The 18135-nt window shown below is 40.1% G+C and overlaps 1 protein-coding gene across 18 annotated transcripts in view; it reads right to left on the bottom strand.

Moving 5' to 3' along the window:
- Positions 1–16014, bottom strand: part of KCNC2 (potassium voltage-gated channel subfamily C member 2) — a 188869-nt gene extending 172855 nt beyond the window's left edge. For 16 of the 18 annotated variants that reach the window (XR_012380691.1, XM_073900645.1, XM_073900648.1 and 13 more), the window contains exons 1-2: positions 14660–14798; positions 12787–13492 (exon numbers count right to left, since the gene is read on the bottom strand). Coding sequence is in view for 17 of the 18 variants with exons in the window: in XM_073900645.1 (XP_073756746.1) it covers positions 12787–13473 (687 nt within the window). In the remaining variant the exon portion in view is untranslated. Of the gene's footprint in view, positions 1–12786; positions 13493–14094; positions 14252–14659; positions 14799–15439 lie in introns of those variants that run through there. The other 2 variants (XM_073900643.1, XM_073900642.1) reach the window with 2 other exon arrangements.
- Positions 16015–18135: the final 2121 nt, after the last annotated feature.

Here is an 18135-nt window from a genome sequence, read left to right as displayed (position 1 = left end):
TTGCAGAGTTAATTAGCTAAGTTAAGATGTGGTCATGTTGGAAATATTATGGGCTATAATCCAATGATTGGTGTCTCTATAAGAAGAGAAAAATGAGGCACAGCAACACAAAGGAAGATGGGCACGTGAAAAAACAGATTGGAGTGATGTGTCTACAAGCCACAGGACCCTGAAAATTGCCAGCAACCACCAGAAGCTAGGAGACAGCCAAGGAACAAAACTTCCCTCAGAAACTCCAAAAGAAACGAATCCTGCTGACACCTGAATTTCACATTTCTAGCCTCCAGAAATGTAAGAGAATAAATTTCTGTTGTTTCAAAACATCAGGCTTGTGGTAATTTGCTAGAGTAACTCTGGGAAACTAATCCGGTCAGTTAAGTGCTATAATACTGTGTCTGCAAAATGATATGGAAACTTGGACGAAGAAACTAACTGCTTTTGAGAGAGTTTAGAAGGTGCCAAGTAAGACTTGATAATCATACAGGATATTGAAAGATGATTGAATCAACCTATTAAAGCCAGGAGGAGAAACTATTCCAGGCCATGAAAATAGTGTATGCAAATACACAACAATGTGAACACATCTTTTATATTCAGGAATGACAAAATATGTGCTATGACTTCAGTGGTATTTTAGTGGTGATTATAAGAGGTATTATTAGAAGCATAGGTGGTGGACAGATTCTGAAGAGCCAGGTAAAACAAAGAATATCATCATATGGTAGCCAAAGAAATAAAGGAATTTTAAGCAAGAAAGTGGCATGGCATATTATGCTTTAGAAGGAATTATTCTGCCTTGGATCTGAAGTCACCATCTTCTTCCCTGCTTTCATTTTTGTTTTGCTTCCTCACTGTATTTGCTCCTTCCTAGACTTTTTTCTAAAGGAAATAGTTATCTGAAGCAATTTTCCAAGGAGTATTTAGAGCCACAGAATCTCATTAGTACTTTTTTAATCCCCAGTTCAATTTGAGCTTCTAGCTGTGGAGTCTACATTGGATAGTCAGTTTCATTTCATACAAATTATGCAAAAATTAGTATTTTCTTGGGCTTCAAACAAAATAATAACATGAAAAGCTAACATTTCTTGCGGAGGACTTTTTATTCCTCACCACCTTTTTATGGTGATGAATTACTGTTACCAAAAATTTTAAGGGACATACTGGCATCTAATTTCACAACCATAAAATCTATGAAATGGCTGTCTGTAATTGGGTAATTGGTACTGAAATGTAAAAGAGAACTCACAAAACATAATACAAAATATTATAGTGTTAAATCTCATGAAACAACAACTACTGATAAACCAGATTCTGAAATCATATACCCACAGAAGCTTGATTTAGAAAAGAGTCATAAAGTTTTTCTTGTCTCATTGTGCAAACAGAAACTAGGAAGACATTCTTGATTTCTCTCTCTGCCTCATACACTGCACCTAATGAATCAACAATTCTACTTTAACTATGTTGCTTTTCGTTCATCCGCCTGGCCACTGCCTTAAACTCAGGTCACCACTATTTCTTACCTGGATTATTACAATAACATGCTAAACTATAGCCCTCCTAACAAACTTGCACTCATCTTTGCCAGCCCAATCCCCTTTTCAGATACAAAAGCTTCAGAATGATACTCCCAGTTACAAATCTGCATGCCATTGCTTTGCTAAAATTCCTTCAAAGTTCCCCCATTACCACCAGAGGAAGGCCAGACCTTTTCAACAGGGCTTACCAAACCTTTCATCCAATCTCAGCTTCTGTCTCCTGCCACATCTCCCCATCCCTTACAAAGTGCTGCAGGTGTCCTGAGTTACTCATAGTATCTTGCACCATGCCTTCTTTCCCTTTTAGAACTTCACGAAGGCTTTCTCTCCATCTGAAAAGTCTGGCTATCTCCTCTTCATCCTCTGGTACCAAGAGAGACATATTTCCCCCAGGAAGTTTTTTCCAACCTTAGCAAGACTATGTTAACCTCCAAAGTACCCCATGCATGCTTCTCCTAGAGATCTCATGACTTGCACTGTCCCTTCCCTTTTGCTGTTCTCTTCCAGGAGACCACAAACTTCTTTAAAGGCAGGAAATATACTTTCACCTTGCCAGTCGCAAAATGTGCCTAGTATATAATAAATATGTGTTAGGTATTGTTCTAATTAATCACTACTTACTCATGAGGGATAAAACTAAGTACCTACAATTTCCCAATTATCCAGTATCCACATGAAAAATCTCAGGAACTGGGCGCCTGGGTGGCTCGATCGGTTAAGCCTCTCTGCCTTCGGCTCAGGTCACGACCCCAGGGTCCTAGGATCGAGTCCTGTGTCGAGCTCCTTGCTCAGCGGGGAGTCTGCTTCTCCCTCCCCCCTCCCCCCACTCACTTTCTCAATCTTGCTCTCTCTCTCCCGAATAAATAAATAAAATCTTTAAAAAAAAAAAAAGAAAAGCCTCAGGAACAGATAACTTATATTTTCATGGACTTTCTAAATGCCAGAAAGCTTCCTTAAATTGTGATATTGCAACCACACTATACCCCCCCACAAAAAAAACTAATGCTTGCCCTAAGGAATGATAATAGATGATGATGATGATGATGATGATAGGACTGACATTTATAGAACCAGGTACTATGCTGGATTCTTAACATGAATATACTCAGTTCACTCTCATAACAATCCTTTGAGTCAGATACTATTACTACCCAGTCCAAATGAAAAGAAGAAGGCTTAGAGAAGCAACTTGGTGAAAGTTATACAGCAGGCAAGTGATGGAGTCAGGATTCAAACTCAGCCAACTGAGTCTAGCCCTTAGCATTCATTCCCATTTCTTTTTTTTTAAAGATTTTATTTATTTGACAGAGAGAGAGACGGCAAGAGAGGGAACACAAGCAGGGGGAGTGGGAGAGGGAGAAGCAGGCTTCCCTCCGAGCAGGGAGCCCGATGCGGGGCTCGATCCCAGGACCCTGAGATCATGACCTGAGCCGAAGACAGTCACTTAACCAACTGAGCCACCCAGGCGCCCCCATTCCCATTTCAAAACCAAAGGTCAGGCACTCAGCCAGTCTCTCAACTCTTTGAGCCTAAAAATATCTGTAGTAAAATAATAATAATAATAATAAATTAAATTCAAAAATAAAAACCTAGTTAACTTTGCTTTAAACTGGTTTCCAGGGGCACCTGGCTGGCTCAGTCAGTAGAGCATGAGACTCTTGATCTCAGGGTTGTGATTCAAAAGCATTTTAAAGCTTTCGTCTTTGGTTCTTGGTTCTCTTCCAGTTTGTTTAGCTAAAAGAGAAATGTAATAATGCCTGGTGACAACATGCTCTTTCATCCACCAATCAATATAAGCCAAGGTAGAGGAAACACAAAAGGTTGTTGATAAAAAAAAAAACCCAGCACGGAAGCCCAAAGTCAATTACTCAAAACTGAGGAACTGAGACTAGGCACATTACAAATAAAAATTGAACAGCACACTCACAGAAGAAATTGAGGCACTCAGTTAAAGAACCCTGTTTTTGCAGAGACTAATCAATTTTGAATGTCACTGAAGCTCATTAGTGCATTAAAATATGTTTGATTTCATTAATTTTCTGGAACTTTATACCTCTAACATTGTACTCTAAGTATCAAAGCACAGTCAACACCATTACAAACCTGGAAATGAAGCATAAGCTCACAAATGTTTACCAATCATGATACAAATGTAATAGTTCTTCAACTTTCATACACCCACTAATCATTTTATATGACTGTGATAAGTTCACTAGGGTCTGATAATAAAGTTCCAATAGCTTAAGAAAGAAAAAAAAAGGATACTTGCTACTTTACATTCTGTTTGCACAAAAAAGGGGCCAGCTAAGGCTCTATTCTGTCCACTTGCTAGTCAATTTATATGAAACACAGGTTTATTAAAGATATTTTAATAACTTTCATAATGGCCCTCTCACTGCTTATATCAAGAGAGAAGCATAATAATTTAAATGATAAATCAAACTATAATGACTGTATTGTTCTGTTTTCCTAAATATAAATTTTATTAATTTTATCCACATTACTCTTGCTATGATCACTCTGCTATTGTTTCCAATACAATTATTCCACAATATTCAGTTTTAGCAAACAGCTTTTTATCAATAAACATAAAAATACCAAATTAAGCAACCCTATGTCTGATTTTCTATTGTATAATTTGCAAACACAGACACAAATTTTACATAAATTCTGAATAGTTTCTGTGTTTTCATTGAACTCAATCTGACAAACTACTCAAAAAAAATTTTATATTGGTCCAAATAGTTTTTGCTTAAACAGGTTGTCTTAAATTTAGAGTTAATAATATTATTTGGATACACTGACAAAATTACTTAGAATCACTTTATTTTATTTTAAAATGTGTTTGTATTTTATCATTTAGTAAACAACTTAAAAATTCTGGACAAAGTATTGGTGTAAAGTAAAAGAATGTCTTGGCCAAAAGGTGTCATATTTTCATCTCTGGTACTCTCTCCATAGAGACATCTAAAAGGAGAGAACACCTTCCATTGCTGAGACGAAATCACAGAACACCAGCCAAGAAAGTCTTATATTGACCTTTGCTTCAATTTTCAAAGATGTCAGCAATGTTGTATGATACATAAAGAATGGCAAAGCTCTAAGATCTGATAGCAAATCACCAGGGTCTTCAAACAAGCAACAAAGAAGACATGACTGAGGTGTCTGCATAGAATTTTCTTAATACATGGAATACTAAGGAAATGTCAGATTACAAAGATGTCCTTTTATTGTGACCTTTCAAAAGAAAATGTCAATCAAGTGTTTAAGAAATTATGGAGTGTCTTTTTCCCAATACTACCAGTGACATTTTGGCCCAAGTCTTTCATTTTTATTCCTGTAAAATGCATTCTCCCAAACACTCCCCCAAATTTTAATGTTGTTTACATTTCATCACAGTCCAGTAAGTACCACCAATGACTAAGTATCCATTGAAGAAAGGCTACAGGAAAAGTTCTTCTGTTCTGTATTTACTGACCTCACAACAACATCCATCTCATTTGCAGATCTTAACCACAGCTCCAGATATCTTTCACTCCACTGATTCACCAGTTACCCCCTGTGAAATCACCATAATCTGGTTAATTACATGTGAGAAGACAACGCTTTATAAAATACATTAACCACTACCAACAGACTGAACTAGGTTTGCACTGACAAATTCCAAAGACGATAAATCAAATAAGAGTAGAAAATATATTATAAAAGACACACACACACACAGACACACAAAGGGATAAAGGGAAATAATAAGAGGTAAACGCATAAGCAGGTTAGTTATGAGGCTTTAAAGGTATTAGAACAGTGAGATCTAGAACTGGTAGAGAAGGCAGCAATGGAAGGCTGCATCTGACTTGGGATCTGGAAATAAAGTGAATACATAAAACAGTAACAATTTCCCTGCTATTACTGAACAATAGGACATAGAAGAGGGCAGACCCTCCCCATACTATTCCTAACATGCTTGCTGCTTACTAAGAACTAAAATTTGTGCATCTGATGTTAAACACAGTCCAGACTAAGCAACTGAGATTGAATGGGAAGAATAGCATAAGTCAGAAGATCTAAATTCTAGCCCTGCTACCATCACTGCCAGCCGTAGCTACGAACAAGTAAGCTGTCTCATCAGTGAATTAAGGCAGTTGTGCCAGGTTGTCACCAGTTTCCTCCCAGTTCTATGCTTCATGAATACCAGAAGTCTGTCATATATGCCAGTAATCAATCTCATTCAAAGAGCATATATTTTGGATGGATATGCATAATACACACACACATGCACGCACACACTAATATTCTCAAATCAAAACTTTAAGCCATATTCCTACAAATCTCTTCCATTGTTTAACCCTATAAAAATTTTACAAACATATTCCCTGAGTATGTATCTATGTTAATGACAGTGAATGTAAATATGCATATCTTTTTATGTAAATATGTATGTCTTGAAATAGAAAAACTACCTTCCCAAAAGAGAAATATGGAATACTATAATACATATATACATTTACCTTGAAATATTCATTAATGAGCACATTAAAATATAAATTTATTTGAAGTGTGCTAGACAGCATACAATTCTCTATGCTCATTCTGATAGAATGAGTTATGAAAGAGATTAGAACGAAATAATTTGACATTATTTTGTAAACACTTAGATGAGTTAAGCATATCCGTAAATCCTCAAGCGAGTAAGACTTTCCCTTCTGTAGAAGATACAGGAAAGGGAAAAGGGTGGTGTCTTTGACAAGGCACTTTTCAAATGGAAATAAAACTGAGATTATCTAATCAGTTATCCTTGTGGTGGATGGATATACACCTGCACTGAAACTTAGATTTAGGAAATGACAGAGCCAATCATCTTTATGGGTTTCATGACAGAGCCACAGCAAAATGATTTCCTGAGATCAATATGTGGTTGAGGGAAAGCTGTTTTCAATGGAAACAGGAAGCCAGGCGCTAACCTGTTTCTATGGTAACCAGAGCAGCAGCTACCCAACAGCTGTAGGAAAAAAAGGGCAGAAAGTTATAAGTGTAAAAAAAACAAACACAAAAAAATCAATACTGGTTTACCTCATTAGTGTAATGGTCCTTAGAGTACAATCACAAGGAGGGCAGACATTTTGTTCCTCAACCGCCCCACTCCCAGGGGTTTTTAGCAATTAGTATCATTATTTTTCCTCCAAACCTCAAAATCTAAGAGCTAGAAAGAAGTTTAGATACTAGCTAGTCAATGTGTCATTCCCATTTTCTTTTTTTCAGAATAAATCAAAGGAAATCAAGACTCAAGGAAACGAAGTAAATTCTCCAAGGTCACACAGCTGGTTTGTAAAATCTAGGTTAGTGCATACGTCTCATATATCCCACTCCAGACAGTTTTCCAATGCTACTTCCATATATTCTCAACTCGCTCTCTCGTCCTCCCAAACACCCACATTTTAGTCACTTTCTGTGAAACTATTAACGACATAATATTAAAATTAATCACCACCGTTCAACCTATAAGATATATATATATATACACACAACAGAAAAGAGAGCACTGTTTTTATACATATGGGGGAGGAGAGACTGCTCTTCTAAAAAAAAAACCTTTTGTATTTCGAAAAGAATTGAATTAAGTTTGTATAATATATTTATGGTTATTGTTTAGACTATGTTGCTACTATGTATTTCCTTCTGGAGATCCGTGTTGCTTTAATTAGTCCTTTAGTGCCCTTACCATTTCATTTGGACATATTTCTAAAGGTTGCCATAATAAAAGTATATGACTCAGAAGTTCAAAAAATATGAGACTTTACTGCATTTACTTTTTTTTGTAGTAGTAGTAAAAATAAATGATAATGATATACATTTTCAAATAGGAAAGGTTGACCTGTATTTCTATATAAGCCTACACATTCCTTATTTTCAGTTGCTTTGAAAATAAGCTTCTTGACAGAGAATTTCCTCGATTCTGATTAATTTTGTCAACTCAAGTCTACAAATGAGCACTTAACAAAATATCACAGAAAAAAAGTCATACCTGATCTGTCCAACTACATTCACTTTTGGCATACCTAATGCCCAGCAATGGATCAAATCACCTAGTTTGCAATCAAATACACAACTCAAAATACAATTTTCTAATGAACTTCCTTGATTCTTTTAATGATGTATTTAATTAGGTACTCTCTGAACCTATCCAATACTCAGAATATAAGCAAAAATTAAATTAATCTGTGATCTGTACAATTAGTGGCCTGAAAAGGGTCAAAAGTTACTTAGATATTTATATGCGCAAATGCAAAAACACCATACTATTTATAGCAGACTTTTTTCAGAGATTCAAAGTTTGGATTTGCACTGCCATATAACTGGCCATGACTTTTAATTAAAATGTAAGGTATGAAGACACTTGACCACACCCTAAATAGTTTGGTTGTTTTATATAAGTACAGCCTTCATCACATTCTCCAATAATATTGCAAAGACAGAGCCTATAAATCACCTTACAAACAGAAAAATCAAGATTAAAACAGCCTAACACTTTCATAATAAGATAAAGACTAACAATACCTTATCATCATTTCTAAATAGAATGTTTTCCTGAATGTGTCAGGCAATATTCCCATTTGAGCTGTTTTTTTCATTGTTTGTTTTTTGAGGAAAATTTATCTTTAACATCTCTCGAATTTTTTGCATTTCTTAATTTAATAGATAATGTTTTTAAGAAATGTTTTATTATAAATAGGGTAGTGAGCTTATTGAGGGCAGAGGACTATATCTTCTCCATTCATTCCCAGTAACTTCCATAGTTGAGGGACTGCATAACCAATATTTGTTGACTAAATAAATATTCTAAAATTCCTAACAACTGACAACAATATTATATGAACAAGCTGTATTTGGCCGATAATTCTTTGAATTGGAGCAATATTTACCAAAGAAAAATTAATACTTTTTTCTTTAATCTTAAAATATGCCTCAATTATCCTTTCTTTAATTTTTTTAAATTAAATGTTACACTTTAAGCTAGCAAATGGTTATTTAGATCACTTCTTTACTATTTTGTTTTGTGGTTTGAGGAAGAGGAGAAAATGATCCGTAAAAAGTAAATAAAGTATGTGCAATTCTGAATCCAATTCTATATGTTGAAATTTGAATTTTAATAGTTTTGAGGAGTATATTTTAATAATGCTGTGGAAATAAACCAATTTAAAATGTTAATGAAGTGAAGATTTTCAAGATTAAAAAAAAATGATGGATTCACTATCACAACCCATGTATGATTCAGGATGATTTGCACATAATGATATATTAGATAAAGATCCAGAGATTGTATATAAAATGATCTAGACCCAAAGACCAAAAAGCCAACATCTTAAATGTGGTTTCATAGCAGTTATTCTTTTTACTGTTGGGGGCACCTGAGTGGCTCAGTCGGTTGAGGATCTGACTTTTGGTTTCAGCTCAGGTCATGATCTTATGGTCGTGGGATCGAACCCCAGCATAGGGCTCTGTGCTCATCAGGGAGTCTACCTCAGATTCTCTCTCTCTCCCTCCGACTCACTCTCTCCCTCTCTCTTAAATAAATAAATAAAATTCTAAAGAAATAATAAAATAAAATGCTCTTTTAAATTAAAAAAAAAGTCCTATCAGCTAACCAACTATATACAAGTCACCAAGGAAGAGCCACCCTGTAAAGTAGAACCTAATTCAATCACCTTCACTCCTCCCAAAAAATAAGTAAAAAGAAAGGAGATAAGGAGAACTTATAACAGCTCTCAGCTCTTTAATATAGGGAAGAAATTATTTAAAATATTTTGATTCTAGTATTTTGCCTTTATCTTATTTTTTTTAACTTCTAAATAATCTAGAAGTTCTATCAAAGAATTTCTGCTTGGCACCCGTCTACTTACCTATGATCTAATGTTTTCAAAGGAAAGCACATACAAGCCTTATTTCCCTCTTAAACTTAGATATTAAATTGGAAAGATACAATGCACAACATTTTCACAAATACATCTATGCATCCTTGATTTTTGCTATTTGTAAATATCACTCAATGGCTCAACAGCATAATCTCTCCTTTTCTTTCCTGATCTCATTTTCTCCAGAACAGGTTTCCATGACAACTTATATGTGATTTTTTTTTATAAATTTCTATTTTGGAATACTATTCTTAAGGGTAAGAATTCATTTAAGTACAAATATAAACTTACCAAGTTAACCTAAACAATTTTGACCTTTCAAATATGTATTTACATCATAAATTTAAAGCAATAGAAGAGGGAAATGCCAACTAAAACAGAAAGCAAAAATACAATGTTATAAAATTAAATTAATTATCCAGTTCCTATCACTGTTGTTTCAGTGTGGCACTTAAGATCATAAAAGTTAGAAATAAAACACTTCTATTATATAATTGAGTCAATCTCCTCAATATTGGGAAAAGATAAAGATGACGATGACAGGTATAACAAACTGAAAAAGGAATTCAGACAGTTAAAAATGTTCAAGTATATCAATAAAAGATGAACTAATGTAAAAAAAGTAAAGAGGGTTTATAAAAGTTAAATACTTAACTTCTATTAAGAATGAGACTTGTGGCAGTAAGACCACAGCTGAAGCAAACCACTTGATAATTGATTTATGTCTTCTAGAATCATGTCCGTGCAAAATATAATTTCATCCTGTGACCGACCTCCCAATGTAATTCTATTTATCAAACTAGTCAGATAACATTAAGTCAGGCCATCATCTGAACTAAGAGTTCATATAAAAATATTAAATCACATTTAAGTAGAATGGCAACTTCTGGTTACTCTTTTTTAGGCAACCCCTAATAATTTGAAAAAGGATTTCCCTGAAGACAAGTCCCACAAATGTTAGCCAGTCTGAAAGAAAGAAAAACACTACGTATTGACTGGTCAATAAAAATGCAAAGTTCAAACAGGGTTCAAGAAGTCAATTTGAATTCCATATTTTCACTCTAATGTTGGGCAGTGAAGGGTAAAAATTCTACCAAAGTCCTGGAATACATATATTGTTTAAAAAGTCATAGAGGACCTTTCAAAGTTCGAATTCTAGAAAGTGCCTTATGCTGCATTAAATCTCAAGAGCAACATGATCCGTGGAGATTTCATAAGCCAGTCAGTTATAATCAGTGGTTGTGGTAAAGAAGGACCTGGGGAGGATGTCATGAGACCTCCAGCATAATTTTGGATCTGCTATTAACTTGCTGTATGACCTTGGCCATCACTTAGCATCTGCAGTCCTCATTTTCCTCATCTATAAAATAAAGGGTCTTCATGAAGTGACCTCAAGGAAATTTTCCAGGTCTGTGATTCTCAGCTGATTCTGCTTCTAATGGCTGTTTGACCTTGTGTTAATCTCTAATATATCTGTGTTCTTTCCTCACCTGATATACCCTTAATATTGTTACAATGAAATCTTAGTAGGATTTTTTTTAAAACTATTTTCAAGTTAATAATCTACCCTTTGACCAATAATCAATAAAATCAATTTCCATAGCAATAATAAAAATTGAATACCATCATAAAGTTTTTGCTATGCAATCTAGCCTATAATAAAAGACATTATATTATCATGAGGAAAGATAATAAAACATTCTGTCTCTTTTATAGCACGCTATCTGGAAAAAAAAAAAATCACATGATGAGCCTGAAAACAAATTCACATTATCTTTTTAGCCACCAAGTGGAAAGAGCACTGTGGCACTCAGCTGGAATTGAAAAAAACACAGATGTAATTGTCATGAGTCTGTGATTTAACTTAAGTAAATACGCACGTGTTTTTGTTTTTGCTTTAAATCCAACTGTTGCTGAATTTATAGAATGGTCTTAAAAGGAAGCTATCAGAGTTGAAGTTATTGATTCTATATTCAAATATAATAATGTGGACATAGTAAAATTTATGTATGCATTTAAATGCCAGATCCAACAGAGGAGCAATGCTTGAAATTGTCTCTTTCATATTCTATTTCAAACTGAAAACAAAACATATCCTCAGACTTCTAAAGTGGTATCAAAAACACATCTTCTGACAAGTTATTAGATTGACAGCTGCACAATATCTCAGATGCAGAGACTTCTGACATACAGAAGAAGACAATAATGAGGATGGAGCCAAAGTGAGGCTGCCTAGGGGGTATTTTTTCTGGGTGTCAGAAGCAAACCAGAAACATGCAGTCGCAAAGATCTAACTAAATACACTACTCCATTCTCGTGTATAATTAAAAACCGTGCACATACTGTATAATTTTTGGTTATTTATATTTCTTTTATTTCCTTTAAACTGGAGAAACTATTATTGGTAACTTTTACAGTCCCTTCATGGGATTCTGAAGAATTAATTGGGAGCGTCAAGGACTAAATTTAAACTGTCATTCAAGCTAGAAAGTGCAAAGAAAAATTGAGGACAGAGTCACAATCTAAAGAAGTAAAATAAAGTTTGCAACAATCTAAATTACCCAGATTTAGACAACTGGACTGAACTAGCATCACCAAAGTGACTGATTCACATTCAACCTGTAAGAAACACAGATACAGCCCAAGGCGGAAAGGACCAGACTCCACTCCACAATTCAGTGTGCAGGTGGGCTCTCTGGTCAACTCACTGGGACAAACAATTCAGCAGTCTTCTCCTTTGGAAGGAGACAGGCCCAAAGGAGATTCTCTTCACAAAATGACGCCCCCCCCTCCGGGCACAGCCTCTCCCCACCCAGCCACCTACTAGATTCCATTTCCCCACCTCTGTCTTCAGCTTAGATCCCTAATTGGAGCCACTGCTTTGAGTCAGATGTGAAGGAGTGTCAGGCCTCAACTGAAAATGTCAGATCGTGATGACCTGAAGAAACATCCAAAGTAAAGGAAAAGTTGGAACAAAAGAGTCAGGAAAAAAATAATCAGGACGAAGCACGATACCAGTTTCGGGACAAGGCTCCAGACAGACTTGCTCCCCGAGAGGTGGACATTTGCCCTTTAGCTCCCATCTGCTAAAGGCAATCTCAGTTCGAGTGGAGGAGGAGGAGAGGAAGATGAAGGGGACGGACCGGGGGCACGGCGGCCAGGGTCCCTGAGTTTACCTGACACCAGATGGGCTTCTAATCTCCTCCTTAGGGAGCCCTGATCTCTTCTCCCGCCCACCCCCTCCCGCGTCCCAGAGGCCTTTGGTGGAAAAGAACAGAAAATTGGGGAAGGAGTTGGAGGGGCTGGAGCAGCAGGGAAGGGGGCGGTTCTGGCCTTACCCTGGCGGCTCTGGACGAGTAGGGGTCCTCGAAGAGGGCCCACATGCGGGGCTGCAGCCTCTTCCAGCGGCCAGACTTGCCGTCGGGGCCCCCCAGGCCCGCGGCATCCTCGATGCCCAACCTCTTGGCCGCCAGGTCCTCGTCGTCGCCGGGGTCGCCGCCGATGAGGTCGGGGGTCTCGAAGATGTCGAGCGCCTCCTCGGCGTCGCGGTGCTGCCGGTAGGTCATCCAGCAGCAGGGCTCCACGTCCGTCTCGTCGATGCCCCAGAAGGCCAGCTCCTCCTCGAAGAGCGGCCCGCACACGTCGGCGGGGCAGTGCAGCTTGCCGGTGCGGTAGTAGTTGAGCACATAAGCGAAGACGCCCGGGTGCCGGTCGAAGAAGAACTCGCGGCCGCCCCCGGGGTGGTCGCCGCCGCCGCCGCCTCGGGGACTGCAGTTGCCCGCGCCGCCCTCAAAGCAGCCGCCCGGCCCGGGGGACAGTGGGGGCGGTCGCGGCGGCGGCGAGAGCGAAGGCGGCGACGGCTGCAGCTTGTCGCCCGCCGCCGTCAGGCAGTCGCCCTGGGGCTCCGAGGCGGCGAGAAGGGCCAGGCGCGTCCCAGGCAGGGTCTTGAGGGTGCTGCGGTAGGTTTCGTGCCGGGTGCCCCCGACATTGAGGATCACCCTCTCGTTGTTCTCGATCTTGCCCATCTCTGTGGCTCAGACATGACTGGGGGGAGGCGAACACAGCGCCAAGTTAAAGATCTCGGCCGTCAGAGCCGCACCATGACCCCCACCCCCACGCCGAGCCCGAGTCCCAGGATGCAGGCTTGGAGACAGGCGAGGGGCAAGTGACCCTCCCAGAAGGAGATGCGCGCCCAGCCCTGTCCCCGCCTCAAGCAGCACACCTTCCCCAGGCTTCCAGAACACCAAGGAAAGTGGTCCCTGCCTCCCTGACCTTCCAGGGCACTTTCTTTCCTCCCTCACACCTTTCTCCCCTTCCTCTGATCTCTCCTACTTCATCTTTTCACCCTTCACCCTCCCTCCCCTCTGTCCCCTCTCACAGAAAACCTGCTTCTAGGCCCGAAGCCCCATTCCTCTCCTCTCCTGCCCCCAAACCCCTTATCTCTACTTCCTAGACCCTTTCTCCCCCTCTCTTGCTCCTTACTCTCCCCCTGCATTGGCCCCTCTCCTCCCCTCCCCTAAACCCTCCTTCCTCCTTCCTTGACCTGGAGGCAGTTCCCTTAGGCAAGGAGTTTCTCCGCTGAGGGAACTTGGCAGTGTTGGGTGAGAGCCCCCAGACGGGCCGGAGAGCCCCCATTCCACGCGTACCCTCGGTACTCTGGACGGCTCGCAGCGCCCTGGCACTCGGGGAGTGCCCTTTGCGTGCCCTGTTCTCGGTTCACTCCCACTCTCCCTCACGGACCAGGCAAAAAGACTGAACGCTCCCTGCTGTTGCCTTTCACCAAGGAGACCTGTGACTAATTTCCTGATCCAATTTCCTTTTCACATTATTACCGTTGTTGTTGTTGTTGTTGTTGTTGTTGTTAATATTGTTATTACTTGGGAAAGGAAACCACTAACTAGGTTTCATTTTTTAGAATACGAATGATCAGTGCATCCCACCCCATCCCCCTTCCCAAGGAAAACAAACGTCTGGGGGATGGAGAGTGGGGGGGTTGCTTTCTAGGAGGGGCGAGACCCTGGGAAAAGCCACTGGAGGCACACCCCCCGGATCCCTGAGCTGACAGTGTCCCCGTTTCCAGTCTCCCAGCCACCTCTCCCCAGGGCTTCACCTCCACATTCCCATTGCGGAAGGGGGCGGGGGCATGCCTGTCTGCAGGGTCGACATGCCCTTCCCGGCAAATCACCCCCTTTCCCTCCCGCCCCCAGATACCTTAACGAGACCGACAGAAAAGTGGTTCTGCTTTGGTTTCCGAGTGGACGAGGTTCTCCGGGCAGCCGGACTGAGTCCTGACACCCAGCCGAGCCGCCCTTCTCCAACGAGAAACTACTTGTTGGCGTTTTCCGGGTTCAGGTGGTTGGGCCGCTTCTCGGGGCGCTGGGGTCGCGGAGCCAGCCCCCGCCGGCCGCCGGCCGCGCTCCCCGCCTTCATTCTGCGAGCTGCCGGCTCGCCCCGCGCCAACCTCCGCGCCCAGAGTCACCATCGCGCAGGGCTGGGCAAACCATGGAGCTCGGGGCGGGTCCAGCCGGCGCTCCGCGACCTCGCCGGGAGCCGGCACAGCGGCTGGCCGCGGCCACGGCGGAGCTGACCGGAGGTCAGGACGGCTCACCCACTCGAAGGGGAAGTCACCCGGCTCCGACCCGGACCTGCAGGTTTTGTTTCTCCCCCGAAAGCAGCCGCTGCTAGTGCTGTCCCTTCCGCACCACTCGCCGTCAACCACCCGCGCCAGAGCACAGAGCTCAGGAAAGGGTGGGTGGGTGGGTGGGTCTGGGGAAGCTCTCTTGTACCAACCAGGTTCATATATTTTTCTTCCGTGAAGCTCTATCCCCACCCTCTCTGGAGCTTCTGCCTGCCTTGTTTACACCCCACTCTCCACACCCTTTCTCTTCCCACTGCCCCACCCCTCCCAACAAGTGAGAGAGCATCTCTAAGACCAATTCCTTTTTTTTTTCCCCCTTAATGACAGCTGATGGGAGAGAGAGGTCTACTTACAGGTGACAAGTGAGTCTTGTTTCTCGCGTCTTACACATGGCTCTGGCTTGCTCTTTCCAGTCAAATGTAGGTCTCCAGTCACCACATCATGGTTATATAAAACAAAACAAGTTTAAAAAGTTTATTCCAGGAACATAATCCTCTAGCAAGTGAAAATTCAGGTTTCTTTATCAGAAGCAACAGAGGCGAGCTACAGATATCCAAGTACAAAAGCAATTATCTAATTAGCCAATTTCTTCCTCTCAAATTTTTATTGGGCCTTGTATTAGTTTGTTAGGGCTGCCATAACAAAGTACCACAAACTGGACTGTTTAAATAGCAGAAATTTATGATCTCACAGTTCTGGAGGCAAAAGGTAGAAATTCAGGTGTGGTCAGGGTTGGTTCCTTCTGAGGGCTGTGAGAATTGGACCTATTCAGGGCCTCTCTCCTTGGCTTGCTGATGGCTCTCTTATCCCTGGGGTCTCTTCACATCATTTTCCCTTTATGCATGTCTGTGTATCCCTTTTTATATAAGAACACTTGTCATAACAAATTAAGGCCCACCTTAATGACTTCATTTTGACTTGATCACCTCTGTAAAGACCCTATCTCCAAAATAAGGTCACACCCTGAGGCACTGGAAGCTAGGACTCCAACATCTTTCTGTTTGGGTGGGGGGGAAGGGGGGTGGCGCTGGGACACAGTTCAACCCAGACCATTTCACACCACCAAACAGAGCATGTGTTTCTGTGTCTGTGTGTACGTTGAGAGAGAGAAATAGAGAGAGAGAGAGAGAGAGAGAGTGAGAGACTCTATTCCACAGGTATAGCTTGAAAGGATTGAAATCCGTGGAGTAGGTAAAACACCAGGTTGTTCGTGCGAAGAAGTCTCTTTGGAAAACATATCAATATTGACACCGCGATTGAGAAAGTGCAAGAGTTATGAATTACTATATAAGAAAGTTTTCACAATATATAGGACTGTAAGGTGGGCAGTTAAATATAAACAGTACCTTAAGAGATCATCTCTCTGTTATGACAGTAGATCATTAAACAAAGTAAAGAACTAAAAAGTGTCTGGAAAGTTATTGATGTCTGGGAAACCAATGTAAGAAAATATGATATGTATCCATTCATAAGAAATTTACTAACAGTATGTCAGTCCATGTGTAGTAATAACCTCAGGAACAGCTATATGGACGCAACCTTGTGACAACAAAAATTTGCCTTTACTAACATACACAGACACGCACACACACAAAAGTGTAAAGCTTAACTGCTGAGGGAGTGATTCTAGTTTAGTACTATTATCAATCTCCGAGGCATTTCTTAAAATAAGTGATAGTAAATTTCAACTGCCAGAAAATTTCCAAAGAAAAATTATATTCAAATTATAACATACATTCTCATATTATCTAGATGGTTCCTTATATAGCTTAATGTAAATTCAATAAGAAGAAAAAGGCATATGGTTTGCTTTAAAATAAATTAGCAATAGTAAGTGTAGTAACAGAAGCATTTATAATAATAGATAACATTTACTGAGATCTTACTATGTGCAAAACGTTTTCCATGAATTACCCCCTTTTAATTTAAATGGAGGAAATATTCACATTAAATTATAAGACTTCCAGAAAGATAACTCATACAGATGGCAAAAATCAATAAGGGAAGCCTTTAGCTCGATAAAATTAAATTTGTATTATGAGGGATCTACAGAGAAACCAAAGGCGGGGGCGGGGCGGGGCGGACCGGGAATGCTGCAAAGGACTCATGGAAGGGAAATGAGAAAGCAAAGGTCTAATGAATCAATTTGAGCCTAAGGTTATATAAGCTATCTAGAAATAATCACATCGACAAGAGGATCATCTTTGAGAAGAATCAGACTTCTCTTGTGATTCACAAAGCATTAGATGTGAAACTAGAGAACATTTCAGATAAGTTTGAAAATAAGAACGTGGAAAGATAAAAGGAAGAGATGTGCATACCAATGGAGAATTGATAAAGCAGTGAATGAAATACAGTCTCTCTCTCTCTCTCTCTCTCTCTTTTTTCTGGTCAATATAAGAGGGGAAGATCTTAAGACAAATATCCAGGCTTCATTATATAAGACAGGAGAGAACAGAAAACCCCTCCAGCTAACTAACTCCCTGATCCTTCTGTAAAAGACAGATAAAAGTGAAAAGAAAGCAAATTTTTTAAAGATGGCAATGGAAAACTGGGGTGGAAAAAACAGTTGTGGTCTCCTTTGTTGGCCTGTGTGGAGCAAGGATTTAAAAGACCCTATGGACATTACCCCTGGCTGAGAAGTAATTGAAATGCTGATTTCTTTATGTCCTCCAGTCAGCATCACAGAAGGACTACAGACAGGGAGCCCTACATCACATCACCATCAGAAAGGTGGATTGATCTCATTAAGCCACATTGTGACAGTCAGAAAGACATACTTGTGAAAGTTTAACAGTTGAACAAATCAACTCTTTTAAAGTTCAGTATAAGGATTTTTAAAATATTCTTCACCTTCAAAGAGCCATATATTCATGGACACAATTCCTCTGCCGATTAAAAAATGGCCACAATTGCTCATCCCACGTTATAGATATGCTCCCTTTATAATGTGAACTCGCATCTTCTCCCATCAAATCTCTTTCTCCAACCTCTGAATCTGCACTGGCTTTGTAACTTGCCTTAGCCAACAGAATGAGGTGGAAGTGAT

This window comes from Callorhinus ursinus, unplaced genomic scaffold, assembly GCF_003265705.2.
Source record: "Callorhinus ursinus isolate GAN/ISIS: 27379988/994484 unplaced genomic scaffold, GSC_fseal_2.0 scaffold14, whole genome shotgun sequence".
In the NCBI taxonomy this organism is placed as follows: domain Eukaryota; kingdom Metazoa; phylum Chordata; class Mammalia; order Carnivora; family Otariidae; genus Callorhinus; species Callorhinus ursinus.
The sequence above is the reverse complement of the archived record's forward strand: the minus strand, read 5'-3'. Positions and strand labels throughout refer to the sequence as shown.